This window comes from Prionailurus bengalensis, chromosome D2 (assembly GCF_016509475.1).
Source record: "Prionailurus bengalensis isolate Pbe53 chromosome D2, Fcat_Pben_1.1_paternal_pri, whole genome shotgun sequence".
In the NCBI taxonomy this organism is placed as follows: Eukaryota; Metazoa; Chordata; class Mammalia; order Carnivora; family Felidae; genus Prionailurus; species Prionailurus bengalensis.
The window spans coordinates 58,612,394-58,629,899 of NC_057351.1; the positions used below are offsets into that span (position 1 = coordinate 58,612,394).

The window sequence follows — 17,506 nt, forward strand, 5'->3', positions numbered from 1 at the left end:
TTCTGAAAGGCTCAACTCCTGGCTGCTGTGACCAGAGGCAAGCGACTTAACCTCCCCTTATCTCAGCTGAACGCACAGCCCGCCTCATGGAGTCGCAGTAAGGATGACATAAAATGATCCTTGCGAAGTGGCTTGCAGTAATAATGCAACACCTGTTGGTTACTCGTGTTGCACACACCAGTCCTCTGGCCTGTGTCTGTGTGAAAGCGAAAGCGTGCGCTCTCTGCCTTTTTCCTTGAAGGAGAACCCCGAATTACAACCTGGCTCAAGTCTCACCGAAACATCCCAGAGGCATAGAGGCCTGTGCGCAGCACAGAGGGATGGGATTCCTACCCCACCCCCACCCCCCCCCCTCCACCGCGGTGCCTGGCAGTGACTGTCCCCTGCTGAGCGCGCTCCAAGGCAGAACACCCTGCGCGCGTGCAGGTACACACGCGCGCGCGCACACACACACAAGACAGACACACGTGGATGTGCAGGCATGTGTGCCGGCCGCCCGTCCCGAGCCCCCGCGGGTTCCGCAGGCTCCGGTTCGCGCGGCGGGGCTGGTGGGCGGGGCAGGGCCATTGTTCCGCAGCGGCCCCCGGCCCCGCGCCCGCCGGGGAGCCACGCGGGACCCCGCCGGCCCCCTTTGCCCGGGACCCCAGCTCGGAAGCCACGTCTCGCCCTCCTCCCACGCGTCTCTGGGCGCGCGAAGACAGGACCGAGCTGCGCGGAGTGGTGGGCCCCGGGGCTTCCCCACTGTTGCCAGGGAAACTTCCCCGGTGCCCAGGCGTTCGCCCGCGGTCGGGGGCCAGTCCCGGGCGGGTAGCCACCCCCCACTCCCGGACCGGGTCCTCTCCCGCGTGCGGAGGGAAAGCTCCCGAGCGCCTCCGAGCCCGCAGGGTGCCGGGCACCGGGCCAGCGGCCGGGGGAAGAGGAGCCGAGAAGGAGAAAGAGACGGGAGGGGGAGCGAGTAGCTCGCGGCAGAGGGAACAGCAGATTGCGCCCAGCCAATGGCAACGGCTGGACGAGGTGGCACCAAATTCCCTTCGGCCAATGACGCGCCAGATTCTACAGAAGCACATTAGCATTTCCCCGGGGGCAGGGGCAGGGGCAGGGGCCTGGGCTGCAGCGGCGGAGCCGCGGTGTGTCTGCAGTATCCTGTTTGTGCGTCTCCATCCCGCAGCACGCCTCAGCCCTGTCTCCTCCCCTCTCCCGCCCAGGCGGGTCTCCCACGGCGAGCCAACTCCGCGCACTTTGCCCCTTCTTGGCAGCGAATAAAAGGGGTCTGAGGAAATACGGACATCCACTGCCAGCTCTAGCCTTTAAATTCCCATCCCGGGTAGAGCCACGTACTGCAGATCGGATCCCGACACCGATCCGGCGCGCACCGCGCAGAGAGGGGTTCGGGGCGCAGCGCCGCGGGTCACCACGCAAACGCGGGCTCGGGAACCGAAGTCTACCCTCTGTTCCGGCTGTCCGGAACTCCGCTCTGCAGTCTCAGCCCCGGGAAAGTGATCCCCGCATCAGAGAGCCCAGATGCCGGCCCACTTGCTGCAAGAGGAGGTGAGCTCCAAGTAATTGCCCGCACACTGCGGGTTCACAGGCGCTGGGTGGACGAGAGCGTTGAGATCTCCGTGGACTGTATAGTCATCTTTTGCGAGTTGTACTGCCTTCAATTTGGTGGGGATGTGGATTGTAATTTGAGGACTTGGTTCCCCAACTTTTGTTTCTTAAGCTTTAAAGAAAAACCTGGTCGTGCCGGTACTTTGATGTCTATATATGCATGCGGGTTTTCCTTTGTGTGTTCTTAAGGGTGCGAGTGTTTTTCTCCTCCTTACTATCGCATCTTCACCTTGAGGTTCCACCACCTTCCACAATCTATCTGCACAGGTCCTGGGGGCTTCCCTCTCTTCCATCAGAGGTACCCCGGACTCTTTAGTTAACAACGTAGGCTTTGGGCGCAGGGTCTGTCCCGACGCCACCCTCCCTCCCCTCCCCCCCCTCGATTAGAGTGAAGTGGCAAGGGCTACGTGCACGTGTCCTCTTCTCCCTCCTGACTCTGCTTCCTCTCCCCTCCAGATCTCTAGCTCCTACACAACTACCACCACCATCACAGCGCCTCCCTCCAGGATTCTGCAGAATGGAGGGTGCAAGTTGGAGAAGCCTTCCCCATACTTGGAAGAAGACATCCGCCCTGAAATAAAAGATGACATCTACGACCCAAGCTACAAAGATCCCGAGGGCCCAAGGCCCAAGCTTCAGTATGTTTGGAGAAACATCATCCTTATGTCTCTGCTACACTTAGGAGCCCTCTATGGGATCATATTGGTTCCCACCTGCAAGGTCTACACCTGGATCTGGGGTAAGAGATTCCCTTGTCCTTCTGACCCAGTGCCCTGGCTTCTCCCCACTCCTCTAATAAGGTAGGATCTTGCATAGAGCAGAGGCAACAGCCCCTCCAGGCCCAGGTTTTCCCAGCCATGTCTCTTGGTGACTCAAGAATGGTGGGCACGGAGCCTAGCACGGAGCCTAGGGGGATCGGGATGCAGGAGTGACGATGCTGGGGGTCCTTTAATATGGGGGTTGGGGAGGGAGCCCTGAGACCGGGTGCTGCAGGCTTTGAAATGAGTTGACCTGGGCCAAAGAGTCAGCTCTCCCTGAAGGAGCATTTCTGTTTCAAGTCATTTGCTTGGCTGCCTGTCCTAGCCCTGCCGGCCACAAAAGGATCAAGGCCACAACCTGGGAGGCATGGGAACATGGGACTAGACCAGCAGCTTTAGAGGGAATATGCTGAGCACAGTCCTAGGAAAGCAAGAGAACCCGCTCAGGAAAAGAGTTAGTAGAAGAGGGAGGACCAGAGAAGAGGTTATCTACAAAATAATTTTGCCTTGGCCCTTGGCCCGACCAGGCTTCTTTGTTTAATAGACGAAGAAAGCTCCTGTATGAAGCAGGTCACACAGATGTTGCTGCGACTCCATGGACGTCCGCAGGGAACTGAGCATGCCACCAAATGAAAATGTTCTGAGAACGAAATATGACGGAGGAAATGTTTCATGTCCAGTGCCCATCTGGCATGCTCTGGCCCCTCTCTCTTGATGTCAGGAAGTCCCTCCTTGCCAGGGACAGCCAGGCCAGGCCAGAAAAGAGAACCCTGAGCAGCCCCAGCCTTGAGGCTGCTGCAGTGAGGGAGATGGTTTCCGGTTTGTCCCTAACCTGCCCTTAGCTCAGCTTTTTCAGGGATCCACGGGGATGGGCTGATGGCAGGGCCCTGCCCCCTGGATACACACATGTGCTTTGCAGGCATTTTCACCTCTGCCACCAAAAGCCTGACCTGGGAAGGGGAAAGGGAGAGCAGAGGGCTCCAGTGCCCCAGGGGCTCCACGTTGCCCCTCTCTGAGGGTAGTGAGCCAGAACTCCCCTCCAAAACACAACTTTAGGGTTTCCAGAGCAGTCTTGGGTGTGGGATGCCTGCCGACAGCTGCACTCTTGGCCGAGAGTTGTGTCGAAGGGCTGGTAGGCCAAGTTTTAGCTGATTCCCCTCCACGGACCTCTTGGTGTAAAGGTGGTAGGATCTTGCCCCTGAAGCTTTGTCTTGGGAAATCTTCTCAGTGCCACAGAGAAATGCAACTGGGTAGATCCCCTCTCTTTGGGATCTCAATTTTTCCAGATACAAAGTGGGACAAACAGGACTTTTTTGGGATTAGGAAGGTAGTGCTCTTTGGGTTACATGTGTGTCACTCCTGGGGCTGGCCGGGTGCAGGAAATCAGTTCATCTGCAGACCAGGAAGGGCCCTTATGCTTGGGAGGGGAGGGGACATGTGTTCTGTACCCCTCTGAGAACCCAGCAGGACTTCAGCTGTAGTGTGAGGGGTCAAGAGCAGGTTTAAGGATCCCCCAGGGAGACTATGGATTCTTCTCTCTGCTCCTTCTTCCCAGTAGAGGATCTTCACAGGTAGTTTTGTCACCTAGCCCCCTCTAACCTCAGAACTCCCTGTAGGCCTCGTGAGGCCCGGAGCTCGGCCAGACAATTGCTGATTGCTCCTTGCCCTTGGCTGCTGGTGCAGGGGGAACAATGCTACCTTTTGGGGGCTCTGCCCATGGGTGTGTACTGTACTTTTGGACAGAGAAACATGGCACACAGAGACTGGATGGTGATTTACATACACACACACACACACACACACACACCCGCCCCCGGGCCACGTGGTGGATGGCTTAGTTGATGGGATGACCAGCTGTATCTAGGAAGTCAGAACTTCTCTGTCTCAAGGAACAAGAGGGGTGAAGGGAGGGTCAGAGGGCCACCTTCAGAGTTTAGGAGCTTGGCTTCTCCTTTTGTTTTATCCCTAAGGACAGTGTTAAATTAGCAACTGGTAGTGATTCCAGTATTTCTCATGGTTCTGAGCGATTTTGAGAGCATCTCAGAAGAGCCCTTAGGGCTGAAGAGATACCTCGGCAATACTGGCCAAGGGGCAAAACTTCTCCAATCTTTCTTAGAGTCAAAGCTATGAGACTTTCCTTAGGCCGACGAGTTGGACATTCATGAAGAAATGAATCCCCAATGGACTTAAGGCTTTCTATTAGATGGGCTTTAGAGATACTGATAGAAAAAGGCACCAGAGTGTATGGGCTCTTTTCCCAATGCCCCTGTTAATACTAGCATCTTATGTGCTTTCTGAGTCAACTTGCCAGGTCCTCTGTGGCGTGCAAAAGCCCTAGCAGCTTCCTTGGTTCTGAGCTGAGTGCTTTTGCTTTCATGCCCAGAGCCATTTTTCTTCCTCATTGGTGACTGGTCGGCTGTGGCTCAACTGTCACTTTTTCAGATGCAGTTGCAGGCAGATACTATACATCTGGAAAGAACTCACCACATGGCTTAAAGCCAGCAAATCACCTGAAGCCCCAATCCCAGCTCAGAGAGACTATGGGTAGAGCTTTCACTGGGACAGACTCTGGCCCCATGGCTCTCCTCCAGATCCTGTAGGAGGAACAGGAGAGGGTGGAGGAAGATAGGATAGGGGAGGAAGGGGGTTATTTAGGAAACTGGTATCTATGGCTGGAGGAGAACACAGGACAATTTGTTACAATGTGCAGTGTCTCCAACTGCAACTAAGTTCCGTGGCCACTGAGGATCTATTGTTTCTAGCAGCTTTCCTAGGAATGGAACACTGTCAACCGTCACCGCTCTACCAAGGCCTCAGCCCCTGCCTCCTAGAGCAGAGGAAGATGGGTATACCCAGAAACCCACTTTTCAGCTCGAGATTATATCTCTGTATAATCTAGAGATTATATCCTGCAGGCCTCCGGGAAGGTGAGGCAGGACAGTGTTGGGGTATTCTGCCGGTAGCTTGGAGGCCATCCCACCACTACCTAGAATTAGCCTTGCCAGAGGGAGCAGGGACTGACTGAGACACATGGCAAAGGAGGGACACAGGAACCGTGGGGCTGTGGAGGGTACAGTATAGCCGGGACACAAACTGCTTGTTGACAGACAACTTGGTTTCGAGCCTCTCACCGCGTACTGCAAGGTACACGTAACTGCAAAGTGAGGATATTAGATCCCATTCAAGGTATCCGATGAATCAGAGAGCATCAAAGCCTTGGCAAAGCTTCAGACACTGTGCAGATATGACTTATGTGCAGTGCGGGTTTTCCCCCGATATGGCCCCACTGCCTGCTAAAATATTGAAATGTTTTTATACTAGTTGGTGAATAGCCACGGTTCAGAGCCCTGTGAGTGTCCTCTAGAATCCAGGGTCCCTTGACCTGGTCAATGCGTAGACCATACTGGCTGTCAAACATTTTAATACCACCCTTGCTTATAGGTCCTAAACTTTGCAGGAGTCGTCTGGGGTCCTTAAAACTTTGGAAAAGTTTAACTGAAGGTCAAAGGAAATGGGATCTGGGATAATGTCCTTCATGATGGAGAATGACACGTGGCTGGGTGATAAGAGCCCTCTTCTCTGCCTGGCCTTTCTGAAGTGCCTGGGATTTGGCTCGTTCCAGAGGATGGGAGGTGATGGTAGTTTTCAGTTTGTAAAACGGAAGGGGCATGGGAGACCAAGGCATCCCTGGAGTTTAGGGTAAAACAGATCCTCACCCGAAGCCTAAAGAACGCACGGACCAGTCTGGAGAACGTCATGTGAATGTCTTCCCAGATTAGTGACTACCCACACTGACTTCTCCCGGCAGGGTTCTTCTACTATGTGATCAGCGCCCTGGGCATAACAGCGGGAGCTCATCGCCTATGGAGTCACCGGACTTACAAAGCTCGGCTGCCCCTGCGGTTCTTCCTGATCATTGCCAACACGATGGCATTCCAGGTAAGAAGCTGGCTCTGCTCAGCTCTTTTCCCTCCACTCTTCTGATGGTCCAGGGACAGAACGGAGGAGCTCAGTGCCTGGAGAGGAGCTACACCTGGACAGCACCTCAATTTCCTCTCCCCTTTAGGGTCACCTCCAGTGCAGGCCCAGTCCCTAAGTCCACATTGGAAGAGGGAGTAGGAGCTACATAGGAAATAGTCTCAGCATCATGGGATTATTTTCGATCCTAAGGTCCCTCTGTTGTCACACAGTCGTAGCTGTTGGGGGCCTTATCATAAGGGGCCGCAGTGCATAAGGAGCTGACCCTGTGTTCCTGGGCAGACACAGGACAATAAATTCGCCATTTTAGGCGAATATTTTAGGATTCCACCATAATGGGATTGAAGCTGATATGTCATAGACTCTTGGACTCTGTGTTCTCGGGTATATGAGCAAATACTTTGTAGCACTGGTTGTGTGCCTGACTATTCTAGGCCCTTGACGTGGATTACCTCATGAAACCCTCACAACGATCTTAGAAGGTCGGTGTGATTACCCCCCTCTTACAGATGAGGAAATGGTGTCACTGACAAGCTAGGTAGACCAACATTTTGGTTCTATCTTGGGCTGCCAGTCTGGCTAAGTCAAATATTGAAGTTTGTTGAGGCAAAGAGTTCATGGCAGAGGTAGAATGCAGGGAACTGGGGAAAGGGAACTCCCAGTTATTAAGTGGAAGCAATGGACAAAAGATAGCCTGTGGTGCGGGGCTTAGCTTGGAGCAAGAGGAAAAAGGAAAGAAAGCAAACTGATCCTGTCCTTCATGGCAGCATCCCAGGTACTTGCCACAGTTGTATAATCATCTCTGTCACAGCACTGAAGGTTCCTGATGTTGTCTTTGTGGGGCAAAGGAAGAGATTCTGGCACATTCTTTAAGGGATGAAAAGAATCCTAGGGGAGCCCACAGGTCATTTGGAAATGGAGTCAAGATCGTGATTTCTTTGCCTGGCCATCGTCTATGTGGCAAGGCGTCAGAACGGAGCTCTCTGAAGCTTCATCCACCGACCGGGACCTGGGAACGCAAGGCTGCCTCCCTTGTGATCTCCATGCCCAGGGGTTTGGCGCCCCGTGAGGACCTTTTCCAGCATTTTTCTTGCTTGAAGAATTGCAATGTGCTTTTCGAATGAAACTCTCTGAGCTCTGTGTGATCTGCCTCCGTTCTGTCCACCATATAACCTTCAAGAAGAAGCTAGTCCTGTTTGTGGTCCGGGGACTTTAAATTGCCCTTCCACCGAAGCTTCGGGGGCAAGCTGGGGGACAAGAGGAGGCAACTCCATGACCCCTTTGATACCCCAACCCCTGGGCATTTTGTGAGGTGGAGCTGAGAGCCATGGGCTCTTAAAGTTGCCTACCCAGTGGAATTCCTCTAAGAGGGTATTTCTCATCAGGCCTACGTTCCTCTTCTCTGTCCCTCCAGAATGACGTGTTTGAATGGGCCCGAGATCACCGTGCTCACCACAAGTTCTCAGAAACAGATGCTGATCCTCACAATTCCCGGCGTGGCTTTTTCTTCTCTCATGTGGGTTGGCTGCTCGTACGCAAACACCCAGCCGTCAAAGAGAAGGGTGGTTTGCTAGACTTGTCTGACCTAAAAGCTGAGAAGCTGGTGATGTTCCAGAGAAGGTGAGTGAGGGGATAACGGGGCTGGGCATCTAGTGCTTGGGGAACCCCCTTTTTTCCCCTAGGGCTTATAAACCGAAGCTGAGTAATTTAGTGAGTTTGCACGTTCCGAATTTAACTTAAAACCCTCATACTTAACGGCCCACAGGCCCCTGCCCATGGACTGTTGTTCTTTCTCTCAGAGCTCTCTTAATTAAACCAGTTAGATTCAACAAATGCTTATTGGCCTAGGACATTCACAGATACAACGATGACTGTGTCACAATCCTTGCCTTCAAGGAGTTTGTAGCCTGTTGGGAAGTGGAGGGGGAGCCAAAGATCTGGACAGCCATGACACATGCAAGATGTTTTCTATACCAATGAGGGGCCCAAAGGAGAGGGAGGTTGTGTAGTGGGGGGCATGGGGGAAGGGTTAATGCAGAAGATAGCTTTGGAATCCCCTGATGGATAGAGATTTTCACAGGTGTGTGTGTGTGGGAAGGGAAAGTACAAACACAAAGAAGAGAAGGAGCTAAAGCATGAAAGCGCATTCCAGCCACAAAGTCCTTTTGCTTGAAGCACAGGGTGTGGTGGCAATAAGACTAGAAAGAGAGGCTGACGCTATTCTTGTAGAGCCTTAAAAGCAAAAGTAGGACTTAATTCAATAGGCAACGGGAAACCATTACAGGTTTTTTGAACAGCAATGTGGCATGACCGGAGGTGTGCTTTAGAAAGGTCACTCTCGGGATGGTCGAAAAAAAAAACCATTGAGTCAGAGAGCTGAGAAGCAGGACCACGAGTAAGGAGTTAACAGGGAGCCAGTTAACATGGCAGGAACGCAAAGTTTGATGCAGGGAATACTAATGGTAGGAGAGTAGAGAACACTGGCCACTGAAGAGAAGCAGGAAACCGGTTCCCTAGAAATGTCAATGGCGTAGCCTACATTGGAGAGAGTGAAGAATGGCACGGAGCCTCCAGAGGGCCTGCGGGCGTCAAGGACGCTCTGTGCCTGGCTCAGGAAGGAGAGGAATGATTAGAGGGGTGGCCAGCAGGACGTGGAGGCAAGACACAGCACAGACTCTCAGAAACCATGGACGGGAAAGAGAAAGGAGCCTACAAGGCAGGATGGAAAAACAGCCTGGGAAGGAGGACTGAGTTTATTAAGTTGGTAATTGGGACCTCACCTGTCTTACCAAGGTGATATTAGGCTACAGTCAAAAAGAACATTGGATGCAGACGCTGGAGACAAGCATTCCAATCCTTGCTCCACCGGTTCCTACTGGTGTGATCCTAGAAAAGTCAGTTCACCTGTCATTACCTCATTTTCTAACCCCGGAGACATTCTCAGAACATTTCCCCACCCCGTTCCCTCTTGCTTTGACTTCTGCTATGTTGTACCCCATAGAAGGAAAGAGCCCCACCGGTGACAGTGGGAAAATCAGGCAGATCTGGGAGTCCTCTCCCCTCTGACTCAGCGTATGGTCTCTCAATGTAGGTACTACAAACCCGGCATCCTGTTGATGTGCTTCATCCTGCCCACTCTTGTGCCCTGGTATTTCTGGGGTGAAACTTTTATACACAGCTTGTGCGTTGCCACTTTCTTGCGTTACGCCATTGTGCTCAATGCCACCTGGCTGGTGAACAGCGCTGCCCACCTCTACGGATATCGCCCTTATGACACCACCATTAGCCCCCGAGAGAATATCCTGGTTTCCCTGGGAGCTGTAGGTAAGTCAGCAGTCCGCAGCAAGACCCCTTCTAGTGGTCCGCCGGTTAGGGTGTTAGGCTAGGAGCCAGAAAAACCAGAGTAACCTGTTTTAGGACTTCTTTCTGTCTGGGATCCCACTGCAAAACTAAGGGTCAATATATTAGACAACTTTTCAGAGTCAGGCAACAGATTTTCTGTGGGAAGAAAAGGGTAAAACAACAACAATGCACTTGATTTCACATTCCAGAACATTCCCAAATGCTATGTATAATGAGCCCCTTTGGGTTTTCCTTTTTCCAGTCACCTCTGGGCTGGATTGCAGGTCTTGCTTGGGGCAGGGAATGCATAAACGGGCCAACAGGATCATTTGGGTGGGCAGTAAGCCTAGGGTGTTATATGTAAACGTGCTGTATACAATGTAGACTAAGTCCTTGTAATTTAATTGCACCAACTTCTATTTTATCTTCTTGCTGTATTCAGGGAGGCCACATCTGAAGCATGTGCCACGCCTTATTCTTTGGTGATGCCAACATGAAGGGCATCAAAGCAATTGTTGGTGACCCTTTGCCACCACTCGTCAGTCCTATCTCTTGCCCTTTATCTTTCTCTCTCCTGCTTCTCCTCTGTGCTAGGAACACACCTTCCCCACAACGTGGCTTAGGGAACCATGAGTAAAGTGGTTAGTTTGATCACAAGTACCCGCTCACTGATCTAATGCTGACTATTCATGAATTTATTTCTATCATTCCAGTCTTAATAGCCAGAGGCTAAGACAACAGGCTTCTAACTATCTGACTCCCCCCGCTTTTCTTCCCCGTCACTGTTTTCAACTAAATATAGACCTTGACCGAGGCCTGGAATTTATTTTCCTGAAGCAGACCCCGTGACCTCTTCCTCACCAATGACCAGTGCTATTGGTCATCCGGTATATCTAGGCAACTTCACCGTTCCACATATTTGTGCCCACTGTGGCCTAACCTTCACTTTTTCGCTTTAAAACCTCCCATTAGATTCTCAATCCTCATCATCTTTACTATCGGTACTAGGGCGTTTTTTTCCCATCTCTTCGGAACTTTCATGTGCCTCCCGCGCCTCGCAGGCACCGTCTACCAGTGCGCCCGCTCATGCTCTGAACCCTGTTTGAAATCAGTCACCTAGGCGATGCAAGTCTGAGACTTTCACAGAAATGGAAGTTTCTGGAATGACACTTGTCCTCTCCTGGCGCTGGGTCTATGGCAAGCTTCCCCAACTGCAGCCTCTTGCTGAGCACGACTTCAGAGTGGCTGCCAGTATCTTACTTTGTCTCGGCTCTCATTCGTTTCTCCGACCTGTTGCCCTCCTCCCTTTTCACCTCTGGCCTTTGTTCTCCTGGGGCTTATTTTTCTGCCGTTCTAACCTTTTTCTTCTTGAGTTACCTCCCCCACAGTCACATGCTCTTTTTCTCTCTGCCAAAGCTGCCCTCCTCCCTTGAGCCTTGCTTGGGCTCTGTCTTGCTGCCCCAGTTGCCGAGTCCTCTCCCTGTTCCATCCATGGGCCTTCCTCTGTTTCTTGGCCTCTTGGCTATGTGTGTATCTGGTTTAGTTTTAAATCTGATAACCGGGGGCCTGGTTGGTGCTTGTACAGAGCCTTGGTACAAAACCATTTATGGAAATTGGTAATCTTGTCGGTACGTTCGGCCTTGTGGCGAGCCCAGCCTCCTACTCAGTTCACACTGTGGATAATCAGGTGTCACAGAGAGAGGACATACCTTGACTTGCCCTGGATGGTGTCATTTACTTTGCAGGACTTCCTTCACTTGCTTGTTATATCATTACTGCTCTACTAGGCTTCTTTTATCTTCAAAGGGCTCAGAGTGTGCTCTTTTATTAGCCAGTCTTTCCCAGCTTTCTAAGGGTCAGTATTGTTACTGTTGAATACGATCCGGAAGGAAGAGTCCTGCCAGAGGTTGGAAGGCTCACTCTCTGCGGAGTTTCCAAAGCTTTACCTGTTCCCGAAATTCTCCTAAAACCGGAATTGCTTTGTTTTTCTTCTGTCCAGCAAAGTGACCTGCTCATCTCAGAATCTCAGAGGTTAGAGGGAATATCTAAGCATTTTAAGTCTTTTTCTTTTTAAGTTTATTTATTTATTTTGAGAGAGGGAGAGAGAGAGAGAGAGAGCAGGGGAGGAGCAGAGAGAGAGGGAGAGAGAAGGAGAGAAACAGAGAGAGAGAGTTCCACACAGGCTCCTCGCTGTCAACGCAGAGCCCGACACAGGGCCTGATCCCACCAACCGTGAGATCCTGACCTGAGCCAAAGCCAAGAGTCGGTTGCTTAACCGACTGAGCCACCCGGGTGCCCCATAAGCATTTTAATTCTTACTCCCTCAGAGAGATTCTGTTTTATCAGCATCACCCTACGCCAGGGTCAAAGCTCAAAGTACTAGAAGCCGGAACAGTCCATTGTAAACCAGTAGTGACTGAGGAAATTCGGGCCCCTGCACTGGGCCTTTTTTCTTCTGCCTTTGGGCTGTTACTGCCCAATTCTGTCAATATCTTCCCCCCTTCGAGGTGGCGCTAATGCCGTGGCGAAAGGTGTGGTCCTTTGCTCATCTCTGTAAGAAGCACAGCAAAAGTCCTTCATTCTCTACCCTGTCCTCTCCCCACGCTGACACATGCACATGTCCACAAAGAGCCTGTAGCGGCTCAGACCAATATTTAGCGAGGCTCTGGAATCTTCCAATCTGAAATCCATTCCCAGCCATAGCAGTTTTCTCTCTAGTTAGCTTATCCTCTGGGAGAAATTGCCGGTCCTTCTCTGACAAAGGCTCCTAGAAAGGCTTGGGGGATCAGGGCTCCCCAGCGCCTCTGAGGGAAACAATTGGGTTCAGAGGCGAAGAGCCTGGGTTCATTGGTTCATTCAGCAATAGCAAGTTTCTGAGGGGGTTGAGGCCCTCTGCTAGGCAACCAGCGCGCGGAGACCACGAAGACTGCAGCTCACAGCGTGGCCCCATAACTCTCATTGCTTCTGTTCCAGGGGAGGGCTTCCACAACTACCACCACTCCTTTCCCTATGACTACTCTGCCAGTGAGTACCGCTGGCACATCAACTTCACCACATTCTTCATCGACTGCATGGCTTTCCTCGGCCTGGCTTACGACCGGAAGAAAGTATCCAAGGCCGCCATCCTGGCCAGGGTTAAAAGAACTGGAGACGGAAGCTACAAGAGTGGCTGAGTTTTGGGTCCCTCGGGTTCCTTTTCCGAAAGCCAGCCGGGCAGAGGTTTAATGTTCTGTTTATTAACTACTGAATAATGCTACCAGGATGCTAAAGAGGATGACATTAACCCACTCCAGTATTCTTTTAAAATTGAAAGCCAACAACTCTGCCTTCACGACACTAAGCTGATATTCTTATTTTTGCTCTTCTCTTCCCTCTCTTCTAGTCCATCGTCGTTTTCTTTGCTTTGTCCGTATCGCTTCCCTTCCCCTCCTCGCTCGTCGCCTCCCAGGCAAGCAGCTCGTCATTCATTGGTGGGTGTCCAACTTCCAAAGCCTAGACAACCGTTCTGTAGCCCAGAGCTTGTGGGCTTTGCCCCACATAACTCTTTCCTTGAGCTGTCCTGAGACTCAGGATGGGTGGCTCACGCTAGAGCTAGGATAAAATCTTCTGGGAAGGCCCCCGTTAATTGTCTTCAGCCCAGGCTTTTGCGAGTTGGAATGGAAAATAACTTTATTGGGCCCAAAGCTTCTAAAGCAGGTAAATTGTCAGGGGAGAGAGTTAGCGTGTATGGTATGATTGAGAAAAGTAAAGACGGGGCGAGGTGGGAATCAAGGCAAGAAGCTCCTGCTGTGATTGGACACACAGTTGCTTGCCTGGTGGGGACTTGGAGCCCCACCAGATGGCATGCCTCCTCTCTCTCCTGACTCTGAATGGGGAATGGGCATAGAGCTTGGCAACGCAAAAGCAAATCTCAATGTCCCACTGTAGTTTAGTCTGAGGGTAAAGAAGAAGCATTTAGTTTGTAGTAAAAGTGGTCTCTGCTGGGGAAGGATTTTTTTTTTTTTTTTTTTTAATAACGACAAGATTTCTTATTCCATATGGCAAGAAATCTTGAGGTTGCTTGTGTCCAGAATTGGTGAATCTAGCGGATCACGGAATCATCAAAATTCTTTCATCTTTCTGCTCTGCCATCTCCGGGACATTGGTCAGCTCCCATCATAGGAATAAGGTGGCTCAAGCGTTTCCAGACATCCGAAAGAGGAACATGTTTGTGGCCTAGTGGTGAGCACAGCCACCTTCCACAAAAGGAAGGATTTTAAGAGGTGGGGTTGGGTCCAACATAAAAATATACATACATACATCCTTTGCTTGGAATGTTAAAGTAATTCACTTAGAGTGTCTCCCTCTGAAAGAGGGATGCTTGAAAAAGAGGAGAAATGAGGTGGGTGGTCTGCTTTCCTCTCACTGCTGGACAGGAGATGGAGAGGTTCCGGGGCAAGGTCTGTTGGCAGTTCCTAAGAGATAACTTTACAAAAGAGGGCTCTGAGAACACCTTGCCAGGGGATTCAGAAGGTTACTGAGTAAGTCATTGGATGTCCTAATTTGGAAGGTGGTTCTACAAACAAGTTAAATGTTAGGTTCGTTCATGAATGCCAGTTTCTCCTTGGAATGAATAAAAACTAGAAGGCTTCTCCCCTCAGTGTTGAACCATTTCATCCATTCCTTCTCTGTTAAAATTCTAGTCTAAAGTATAGGACTGCCTGGGCCGGGGGAAGGCGAGGTAGGAATCTCTCAACTACTGTGGTTATTGATTCCTGGCTCTACCCCAGCTGTCCATTTTCTCCTACAGGTTCTATCTCCTCCCTGCTGTTTTCTTCTTTCTCTGGGCAGGAAGCCTCTTTTGTAGATACTCAGAGGCAGTGATGGCTATTGCTCACCAGGAAGCTCCCCTTCCTGCAGACAGAATGCTCAGGGTCACTGAACCACTGTTTCTCTTTATAAAGTTGAGCTAGCTGCCACTCTCACTTGGCCTCCAGAGTCTCTCCATCTACACCTCTGGGCTCCCCTACCACACTGATGACTCAAGACAAAGCTGGCAAACCTCACCAGAAACATCCCTGGCTCAGGCACAGCCAGGCCAAATGCTCATGTGGTACCAGTGAGCCAGCCGTAGGGCAAAAAAGGGTTTGTTTTTATCCTCCTCTGTCTGGATCAGAACACGAGAGAGCATGCTAGCTGCCCCCTGCTCGCTCAGTAAGCCTGCCCAGCCCGAGTCTGCTCCCAGTGGACAGTGCAATGCTTGTAGAAGTGGGAGGGAGCCTAGTCTTCACTGGGAAGCACAAGAAGCAAAGGGAAGTTCCAAAGTGCCTCACTCAAAAGGAGGCCCCGTTCCCTGGAGCCAGGGTGTACTGCAAAGCCGAGACTTGGGATCTGAGATGCCATGAACTTGGCGGAACAGCGTCTCTGTTCAGTAAACTAACCAGCATTCCCCACCACACAGCCTAGGGCAAACAGTAGTATAGGAGAGGTCTGAAAAAAATCATCGGTGTTTTGAGAACCTTGGACTATTTCTGTCCCTGTACCTAAGTCATCAATGCAAAAGCCTGGCTGTACTCTGTGAAAGATTGGAAATGTACGATACCAAATGTTCTGTGCACTGTTGAGCCCTAATAGTGGAAGGGAAGAGGGCCTTTCTTCCTGTATTCATCAAACAGACAGAGGCTACAGGGGTTAACCTGGACTAAAGGCATCCTTGTCTTTTGAGCTCTTCCTCTCAGTAGAAAAGAATCTACTGGAAGATCACCGTAGTTTAGATCTGCTGACCTGTGTACTTATCCCTTGGGTAGTTTTAATTCCACAGGTTATCAGATGCCTGCTTTATAAATTCTGATCAAAAACAAGTTTATCTTTCTATTCTAATTATGTCGCAGGGATCTGATCCATAGCATGACTTACACAAGGCTGGACAGGGTCCTCAAGCTGAGGGCCCCAGTGTATAGGAGAATGTGTAGGTTGAAGGGTGTCTGCTGAGTAAGGAACACTTGTTTCAAGATTCTAAAGCTGAGTTCAATTGACACATTAATGTCCCAGAAACTCAAGTCTGAATTTCTAACAGTCCTCGCTTTGTGGGTGTGCTGACAACTTATTTGGGTGCCTTACATCTTTTCTAATCAGTGTTGCATATGAGCCCTGCTCTCACTTCCTCTGTGGAGTACCTTTGCACCTGAGAGCCTGCAAAAGTGGCTGGTAGAAAAGGGGGCCTGGCTGGAGAATTATCAGTGTAGTTGTTTGCAGGATTCCCTTCTGGGCTTTACTTTGGAATCTTTTCTTAGGGCTCTTTGTATTAAGTGCCCACATTTGATGGAGGGTGGAAGTAATTTGAATGTATTTGATTTATAATTTTTTTTTTTAGATGAAAAGATGGTTGTAGCATTTAAAATGGAAACTCTTCCTCCTTGGTTTGCTAGTATCCTGAGTGTATTCTCTGTAAGTCTAGCTCAAATGGGTCAGCGTGAAAGGTTAAAGAAAACAAGATGTCAATGTTTCGCGGGTGGCTAAGGCCAGGGCCTCTCCTACCACTGTGCCACTGACTTGCTACGTGACCCTAGGCAAGTCACTTAACTATAATGTGCCTCAGTTTTCCTTCTGTTAAAATGGGATAATAATACTGACCTACCTCAAAGGGCAGTTTTGAGGTGTGACTAATGCTTTTTTTAAAGCATTTTGGGATCCTTCAGCAGAGGAATTCTTTTAAGTCCTGAGTATTTTTATAGTAGCAGTATCCACCATGAACTTGTGTCCACCATGAACCGTGGGTCCTGGATGCTATCATTAATCGATATGGTTCTCTCTGGGAGATTGAGTAAATCCATCGGATAAGTGGTGGATAACTAGCCAGACAACATTTGAGAATGCATAAACTCATTGCCATGGAAACAATACACAGGATACCTTTTCCTTGATTGGGTGGGATTTCCCCCTTTTTATGTGGGATAGTAGTTATTTGTGACCTAAGAATAATTTTGGAATAATTTCTATTAATATCAACTCTGAAGCTTAGTTGTACTGATCTGAAATTGTGTTTGTTCATAATAAAAGTGAAGTGAATCTGATTCTACTGTGTCTGGGTGATTTTTGGCTGTGATTCAAAGTTTCCTGGGACTTTAGTTTAGCTCTGCTGACCCGTACACTTATCGCTTGGGTAGTTTTAATTGATTGTTTACCACGCTGCCTATACCCTGTCCCTGTACCTTTAAGAGTAAAAAAGAAGTAGACGCTACACTGGTTGCCTCACCCCAGTAACCCGCCCTGCCCTTCCTAAGGGTAACTTTAGGTTAAACTCGGCCTTGGCAGCAGGAAACCAGGAGTCTGTTGCCATTAAGTCAAACACATTTACACCAGCTGGCACTTTGGCCTGGGGAAATGCCAGGTCTCTTGCGTGTCACACGGTCACACGGACCCAAGACAGAGATACTCAGAGAGGAAGAGAACGACAGGAGAAGCATCTCTGGGAAAGCTGTTTTTCACCTTGCAACCTAGGCCGGGCAGTCTGGGTCATTCCTCCAAGAAAGGTGAAGAAATGTGGGCCTCCTGGGAATTAAGTGGCTTCCTGAACATGCTGATTAACAGCAGGAAGAAAGGAAAAACAATCCAAGGCAAGGTTAGGAAACTCCCGGAATAGGGCTCTGTGATCTTAAGGTGGAAAAGCCTTTAGCCTTTACCACTTATCTGAGAATCCTCATGGAAAAGAGAATGTGGACTTTCCTGCAGTTTTAAGAAGCTCCGTCTTCCCATAGGAGGCCACCTTGACAACACCCAGGCTTCTACGAGTTCCCCAGAACCAGCTCCCCTTGCTTGTTACCGTAAGTTGCTTAGGATGG

At 50.4% G+C, this 17,506-nt stretch overlaps 1 protein-coding gene across 1 annotated transcript; it reads left to right on the forward strand.

The window, feature by feature from the left end:
• The first annotated feature begins 1,028 nt into the window (after positions 1–1,028).
• Positions 1,029–16,738, forward strand: SCD (stearoyl-CoA desaturase). The gene is made up of 6 exons (XM_043597253.1): positions 1,029–1,548; positions 2,065–2,347; positions 6,175–6,305; positions 7,759–7,964; positions 9,436–9,668; positions 12,660–16,738. Exons 1-6 carry the CDS (start codon positions 1,522–1,524, stop codon positions 12,857–12,859), a joined length of 1,080 nt encoding a protein of 359 aa, XP_043453188.1. The 5' UTR covers positions 1,029–1,521; the 3' UTR covers positions 12,860–16,738.
• Positions 16,739–17,506: the final 768 nt, after the last annotated feature.

What these genes read in the sequence shown, in the direction of transcription:
- SCD (XM_043597253.1), top strand. Translation starts at nt 1,522, where the DNA reads ATGCCGGCCCACTTGCTGCAAGAGGAG. An exon ending in GGTCTACACCTGGATCTGGG is followed by an intron (nt 2,348 to 6,174) that starts GTAAGAGATTCC and finishes TTCTCCCGGCAG; the next exon opens with GGTTCTTCTACTATGTGATC. An exon ending in CCAACACGATGGCATTCCAG is followed by an intron (nt 6,306 to 7,758) that starts GTAAGAAGCTGG and finishes CTGTCCCTCCAG; the next exon opens with AATGACGTGTTTGAATGGGC.